We start from the raw sequence: 8,432 nt of genomic DNA on the forward strand, positions 1-8,432 counted from the left end.
TGGCAACAGATTTGATGTACGTGTTCCATTTAAGATCAGAAGTAATTGTCAAGCCCAGAAGCTTGTCAAAACTTGAGGCCTCCTGAAGACTAGAACCATTCATTTCAGTTGATGTCAGATGTGGATCAGAATGTTGATGTAAAGAGAGAAGCTTGGTTTTAGATGCATTAAAAGTAACCAGCCACTCCTTTCCCCATTGTACCACATGCTCAAGATCAGAGGAGAGAGAATTGGAGAGAACTTGGTCAGTTACTGTCTTAGATGGGAGTTAAAATTACATTAGTTTTTATAAGATATGTAATTTTGAAAAAATAATAAGTTTTTATAAGATATTCAGGTGTAGTTTACGTTCTGGAGGAAAGTGAATGTATACTTTGTAATGAATGTGAGCAGTAGGGGTTTTGGAGGAAGGTGTGCTGAAGGAAGGGAGGGTAGTACGATTTAGTGTGGTTAAGCTGTCGCAATGGAAAGGTGTAAGTATTCTTCTAACTTGGCAGTTGTTAAAGCGAAAACTTATACCAATAAACAACCGCCAAGTTAAAAGAATACTAACACCTCCCCACTGCAACAGCTTAACGACACTAAATCATACTACCCCTTCCTCTCTCACCCCTACTCCCTTCCTTTAGCACACCTCCCTCCAAAACCCCTACTGCTCACATTCACAAAGTATACATCCACTTTCTTCCAGAACGTAAATCACACCCAAATGTCTTATAAAAACTAATGTAATTTTGACTCCCGTTACAATATCGATTCTTTTTTGGTCTGATGAAATGTTATCCTTGAATTGGGATTCCACTGAAACATGTATGCACATATGTAAGCAATAATGTTTGTATAATAAACAAACTATAGACCAGCTCTGTTCTGCATTGAGCACTCTTTAATAATTATGCAAGTTTCATTGGATTTACATCCAGGAAACCAATCGATACAACCATTATATGCACACACACACATATATATATATATATATATATATATATATATATATATATATATATATATATATAAATAATATCTACCAATTTTCAGTATTTACTTCAACAGCGCTCAATACATAAGTAGAGCTACTAGCAGTTTACTCTAACGATCCCCTATTGGGATGATACGTGAAAGATTCTGTAGCTTAACTGTTATATATATTTTCATAAATTTATGTATATGCATAATTACTGTGTGATCGTAGCAAGTTGTAATTTGATTATTGCTATGTTTTCTGTTAAATGAACTGGGTGGGGGAGTAAGTCTTTTTGCACAAGTAATAAAAAAAAAAAAAAAAAAAATGAAATAAAATTTCAAACTGTTTGCTACTATTTGTATATGACGTTGTACAATTAATGGCAAATGTTGTCAACAATTTGCTTAGATCTTTTAAAACATGTTTCTAATTTTCTCAATTATTTTCATCGGTTTTGGTGATAATTTCAATTCACCGCATTTTGCATGTTTTCTTTTTGTTCCTACTTCTCACTTGTATTATTTCTCACATGTTAACCAACGTATACAAACACCTTTCACTCATCGACACTACATGGTACGTGCTACAATCACCACCGTCACTCAAATTGTTTTGTTTTTTATTTTTTTTTTTTGTTTTGTTTTTTTTTCATTAAAAAATAATTTTTCAGATTTTCCTAATTTCAAAATACTTGTGTTAACATCTTTTCACATTTAAAACCTCAATCTCGATTGGCTGATCTTCTGTTTTCCTTTTCTTTTAATGTCTAAATATAGAAGTAAGATGATCATGCAACTATTTTTGACTATACCTAGCTTACTAGAGTAGACTTCACCCCCAAACCTTGGTAGAGCAACTATTAAATATCATCTTTAATCTACTAGCAGCATAAACATTTGGAATCATTTGATTGACAATTGAAAATAATAAGAAAAATGTTTTTATCCCTTTACTCTTCATTTCGATGAAATGTTATTGTCTAAACAAAAACAAAAAACAATGTAATAAGATCATTTTCATTTGCCACAATTTACTTTGCGGTATATTCAATTCCTTACATCGGCACTTACATGCTGAGTCAACTTGTTTTCAATAAACAATTTGTTCTGTGGGGGTGAGGTTAAGATTGTTCTAGTGAATACTGACTGCCGTAGACTATGGTAAGTCGAGTTCCAATCCAGTGGAATCTTTTGAAGTCATTCACACACTAACACTATAGAGAAAAGTAGGAACCCACCATTTTTTACAAGTTGTGGATAAAATAGCAACTTGTGTCCCATGAAATGTTTCAATAGTGTGTTTTAGATGTTAAATAACCCTAAAAAATAAAACAAAAAAAGGTGGTGGAGGGGATGCCTGTCATAAAACAAACCAAACTATTACTTGTATTTCGGTAATTCTGAGTTGGGGAGAAGGGTCTCAGTTTCAATCAGGTTTGAACATTTTATATTATTTTATCAGACAAACATTTTATCAGAGAAACGAGGAATAACTATAATTCTTAGCATTTTTTTGTCATTCAAAAGCAAAATAAAACTTTTTTTCTTGAAAGAAAGCAGCAATTCCTTTGTTGCTGAATTGTTTTTAGCAGCAAAACAGTTTCTTAAAAAACAAAATAGGTGAAATTTAGAATTTAAAAAAATAATTGCCAGAAACAATTTATAAATCAAGTAATTTCTAACAAATCTGAAATCGAACTGTCATCGCCAACATCAGTTCTGGTTTATGTAGCTAATAGCAAGATCATTTCCTACTGATCCCAGTGGTTTGATTGGTTAGCACATGCTAATGCCAGAGATTGAGTTTGAATCTCAACTGAGCTGGAAATATTAATTTGATTTTGTCTTAAAATGAAAGTAAACATTTTAAATGGAAATCTGTAAAAATTGTTTACTTTTTTTTTTCTGTAATCACTTATGGAAATTAGGATTAGCCCTATTGCCACTAATGGTTTTACAATATTAGAATGGAGCCATATTTTTATATTGTATATTGGTAAAAAATGATTGATTAACTGGGACTGTTAAATGTTTGTTAGGTTTCATATTTAAAAAAATTGTAACTTTCTTTTCTGTTTTTATTAACAGCCACTAGGTTGCACTACAGGACTTTTTTTTCTTCATTCTTAAACATGGAAACTCTTTTTTATAATCTGTTCTATTTTAATTATGGAAATGTCTCTGCTTCTTTATATTTATGTAAGCAGGATTCTTTGAACATTCAGCTATTTGTAATATTAACCACATGAATGTTTGCCAAATTTCTCTTTGTCAACCAGAACAAAATAGCCAAACTTAGTTTCTCGTTTGTATCATTTTTTTTCCAATCAGACTGAATGTTGTAAACATTTTCTGTCATAAATATTGCAAAATATGTTGTCTTTAATACAAATAACATTGCTAGATTCAATTTGGAATCTGTTTAAACAATTCATATACCAATCAAATCTTGGTTAACAAAATAAATTTATTCCTAGATGAGTAAATATCATTGTAGTGAATTGTAGTAAAATGTGCAGTGTGGTGTAATTTCAAGACAACTTATGAAATGATTTTATGTGAATTTTTCTTTTTTCTTTTTTTTTCTTTCATGACCATAATGCATTATTCTGTATAGAATGGTCATGTGGAAAATATTTCAATTTTGAATAAATGTGTAAATCAGATAAAAAAGAAACATCTATTTTGAATCACAAAGCATAGTCAGGCAATACTAATAACTTTTTTTATTTAAAATTTTTTTAAGACATTGAATCTAACACTTTAATGTGATATGTTGTTTTGAAATGTTGCCAAGTGACATTTCTAATGTCAGTATAAATCTCTCAAATTTTGTAAACTAAAACTTATTTTTTAATAAAAAGTGATTAATCTGTTACTGACAATCAAATGAATTTGATTTTAAACTGTTTATCTTAAAATAGAAAAACTGCATACAATTTAACGCAAAAATAAACAAAGTTTTCTTTGTAAACTATTTTTTTCACAAACCAAGGTTTGACAGTTTTTTTGTTTGTTTGTTTTTTTTCTATTTATTTGAGAATTTTGAAGTTTCATGTTCAGCTGAGTATCTATGTGATCAACTGGTTTCCAGCCGAACGATACCAATGCATAACAAAACTATTAGCATTTTTTATTCAATTGATTTCAATTATCGTATTCTAAAATCCGACACACTTCCCTCCATTTTTGTTTTTACTTTTCATTATTTTTTCGTTATCAAACATTTCAAGTTTTATTGCTTATTGTTCAGTGAAATTTTACCTGTCACCATTTTTTGTTTTTTTGTAGTTTATTTTTTAATGTCATATTGCAAAAATTTCTTTAGTCTTTTATTTAGACTTAAAATTTAACATTCTCAAAGCCCCTCCCCCCCATTTTTTTGTGATTAATTTGATTATCTTTAAACACTGTAGTCTAGTGTGTGGCATTTCTTCAATCCCCATAGATTGCCCATCATTTTCTTCAGTGACAGAAATGGTTGGTCCTCTCTTTGACATGTTAGTAGTTAACTCATTGGATAGTGATTAGTGATGTCTCTCAGCAATAGATGTTATTGTCATTGTGCTTCCACAGTAGAAACAGTTTTGATGATAGCAGACATCTTTCTCTCATGTTGTAACGAAAAAGAAAATGGATTGACCACAGTCAAGACAAGATGCTCAAAGGCTTTTTTTTTTCATTGGCTACTACACTGGGAGAACACTATTCCTTTTTCTGGATTGATTCACATACCGTTGATTCTTACCTTATAATGCTGAGTGTTTTATAAGGTGAGATCAAGTGCCATTTCTTTTTAGTTTTGGGGGAAAAACGTCTCCTGGCCCATTAACATGCTGTTAAAAGAAAAAAAATATTTGTTCAATCGTGACATACTCTTTAATATCCTCTTTTTACCACACTGTAAAATTAGATATTCGGACAGAGCTTCGAAAAAGTGACTGATTCTTCTCATTTCACTTATGTTGCTATGTTCTTCGTCATGTCAAACTTCAGAGTTTTTGTACATGTCATGCTACCTCTAACTTCTAATGGAAAATTTCATACTTCAACTAAACTTGCGTGGAATTTTCCATTTTTACACATCAACTATTTAATCTTTACTACACATCACTAACACAATATGAAACTATTCTGTAATCAGTTTTACTTTTAGTGTTAGACTTCAGTCTTTCTCTTGACACTGCTTCTCTTATTGCTTATGTTTACACTCCTCCTTTCTTTTTGTCATTGTATCATCTCGGAATTTCAAACTGACCTTGATATTCCGTTTACTGACATATTACACAATCTTAAAATTTTTGTAGTGTAGCAATGTTTTTTTTTTTTTTTTTTTTTTTTTTTAGTGTTGGCTATCAAATGTTTTAAAATCTATTTTTGCAATATGACTAATCAAAATTATATCCTTTTATCCTCAAATTTACAAAAAAAAAAAAAAGGGGTAAATTTAAATTTCCAAATTATACACCTTGCAATTGATTTTCTGTAAACAAATTGCTAGCAATTTTGAATCACACGTAAATTTAAACGTTTAGATTTAAGAATTTTTTTAAAATGGCAAATATCATAGCTGTGGAAATATTTGGAGATGGAAAAGTGTTCACTAAAGGAACTATTTGAAGAAGTTCTACATCTACACCCATGTGTTAGAATCAAATCATTACACAACTAAGAAATTAGAATTTTTTTTTTTTTTTTTTTCATCAAGAATAGCAATGCATGGATAAATAAGTTGGTAAAATTTGCTGTATTACTGATAATATCATGAGTTTTGGGAAAGTAAGACAGTTAAAAAGCCAATAGAGAACAGTCATTTAATTCATTGTTTTTTGACTAACTATAAATTCAGTAATATTATAGAACATGTACATAGATTAAACAATGCAGTGTTTTTATCAACTGAAGAATGCCCAAAGAAGTTTAAAAATGTATGTGCTAAGTAAGATAAAAAAACTTACATTTTCATGTGATTTTTCTGCTAGTGATGTGCCAAGAGCTATCTATCCTGTGTTTTCTGCATCCAGCAAGCAAACGAGAACCAAATCTTAATGTGAGAACGTGAGAATTCCCACAAAATCTTTTGAGGTCCATTTTTTTTTTAACAAAGGGATGCAACTCTTTAAATCTGGTATAGCTATATAATTTTCTTTTCTTTTTTAACCAACGGACACAATTTTGGTCCCAACAACTATTTCTTTAAATCTGGCACAATCATAAGAACAAACAATGCTGTACACTTTTAAATCATTTCTGAGCTTATCACAATGAACACCATTAAGTGCGTAACTTATGTATATATTTGATTATGGAATCAAGTGGGGTGGCAATCGATTTTTATTAATGAAATAAATTGCAATTTCTTCTGAGTGTTCAATGAAAGTAACTTTATGCATATAAGCAGCACGTTTGTTTGCAAGGCAAAGAGGCTCTTAAATAGACAAAAAATTCTCTTAGAATCAATTTGGATAAAATGATGAAAGTCCATAGTGTCTGTGACAGTGGAGTTGGAGAAGATATTTCAAGATGAAGAATCTATTCACACTGCCACTATCATTTGTAGTTGTCCAATGTGTGACTAAATCCAACAGAAGAACGCTGAAACGTTATGAAACATTCAAGTCCGTTATGACTGTAATCTGTTAATGTTACTTTGTTGAGAGCGCAATCAAGTCGTTTTGCAATTATTGCATTAATATGTATCAAAATATGCAATCGTCTATAAACATACTCTAACTGTTATCGCAAGATCTCTAAATAAGGGAAATCTAAGTAAATTAGTCAACATTTTAAATGTCAGTTTGTGATTATGTTGATCTTTGAAAAATTTGAGGATAAAAGGTGCAATCCTCTTTTCAGCCAATTTTATTATCTTTTGTTTTTTTTTTGTTTTTTTTTTTGCGTATGTGTATTTTTCTTTACATCATTTCATCTTTAATTTTTTTATTTTTATTTTATTTATTTTTTTCATTTTGTTGACCCATCTTCATCTTCTCATTTCCAGGTTCACCTTGGGGCTGGCTCTGATATTCACTGTACCATCAAAGTGTAGAAGAACCATGTAGTAGGGCTTGTAGTGGTATCTGTTCTGCGCTATCGGCTCAGTAGGCTTACCCTGGATCTACAACTCTATCTTCAGTGTGTGTCTAACAAACCTGACACACCACCAACACACATCAAACACACACACGTACTTGGTGGCCATCATTTTTCCTTTTTTTTTTTTTTTTCTTGTTCACCCATCCCACCTTCCAGTTTCTCCCTTTCCTTCTCCTCAATCCCCCCCCCTCATATTATTTTGCTGCTGCTGCTGCTTGTTCATTTTTGATATTTATGTCTGAGATTCAGGGTTCCACTACTGTTTGCTTGCTTCTGTTATATTGCCATGCTGCATGAGTGAATAACACATGTGATAAATATAGATATAACCACTGTACATAGAACGTAACACAGACCTGCTGCCGCAGAGGAAAACAGTCTCATGAAACAAACAAAACACAAAGTCTTTTTAATTAAAAAAAAAAAATAAAATAAAATTTTCAAAATTAAAAACTCCTTTTGATAGATTTTTTTTTTGTTTAGTTAAGAAAAAAACAAAACATTTTTAAAAATATATATTTTCATGAATATTAAACGCGCACGCACATACAAACAAATCTATAACAGTGGATTGAAAAAAATAACATTAACAAAACAATTTGACCGTTTTTATTTGGTTTTGTTTTTGTCTCTCTCGATCCCTTTTTTATATCTTTTTTTGTTTGTTTTATTTCCCTCATTTTCTGTTTCATTGCCTCGCCCTTTTTATGATTAACTTTAATAATTACTCGTATGAAAACACGATGTCGACTGCTGGATCTTTTTATATCGGAGATATCACATCTGCTGCCGCTCTTCCTCTCCTTTTATGCATTTGTTTAACGCAAAATATTCTGGCGTTATTGTGGCAACATAACCGCTATTTAAATGAAAAAAAATATATTAATAACGAAACGATTTTTTATAAAGAAAAAAAAAAAAAAACGAAAAACATTGCAATAATGATAACTTTACTAAAAAGCCTGTTTTAGGGCTGTCTTTTCTCTCGATTACAAATTAGGGTTTGGGGAAGGAACTTTTTTTTTTTTTTTTTTTTTTAATCATTTTAAACTTACCTGGTGATAGACAGAAAAATCTTCATTGAATTTTTTTTGTTTTCGATTTTGAACAAGTTTCGTTTATGATTCATAGCAACATTTCTGCCAAAATCAAGAAACTATGATCCGTTTGTAATATATGTCCATTCCGTCTGCGATGAAAATTTTATTTCTAACTTAAGTATGACAGACTGACAAACGGGGGCTGCTTATAGAGAAGCATGGACGCAGCTAAAAAAAAAAAAGAGGACCTTTTAATGCTGGTGCCTATCCTTTTCATACTTTTTAACCTTTTTTTTTAATTTAGGCTTTTGATGTTTTGTTTAATTTTTATGC

The 8,432-nt window shown here is 30.6% G+C and overlaps 1 protein-coding gene across 6 annotated transcripts in view; it reads left to right on the forward strand.

Annotated features, from left to right (window-relative positions):
* Positions 1-7,990, forward strand: part of LOC145300079 (segment polarity protein dishevelled homolog DVL-3-like) — a 284,306-nt gene extending 276,316 nt beyond the window's left edge. For 5 of the 6 annotated variants that reach the window (XR_013872349.1, XR_013872375.1, XM_080144458.1 and 2 more), the window contains one exon: positions 6,965-7,990. Coding sequence is in view for 3 of the 6 variants with exons in the window: in XM_080144458.1 (XP_080000584.1) it covers positions 6,965-6,987 (23 nt within the window). In the remaining 3 variants the exon portion in view is untranslated. The remainder of the gene's footprint in view (positions 1-6,964) is intronic. The other variant, XM_080144455.1, reaches the window with a different exon arrangement.
* Positions 7,991-8,432: the final 442 nt, after the last annotated feature.

Source organism: Euprymna scolopes, chromosome 2 (genome assembly GCF_053919585.1).
Source record: "Euprymna scolopes isolate OS-2025 chromosome 2, ASM5391958v1, whole genome shotgun sequence".
In the NCBI taxonomy this organism is placed as follows: domain Eukaryota; kingdom Metazoa; phylum Mollusca; class Cephalopoda; order Sepiida; family Sepiolidae; genus Euprymna; species Euprymna scolopes.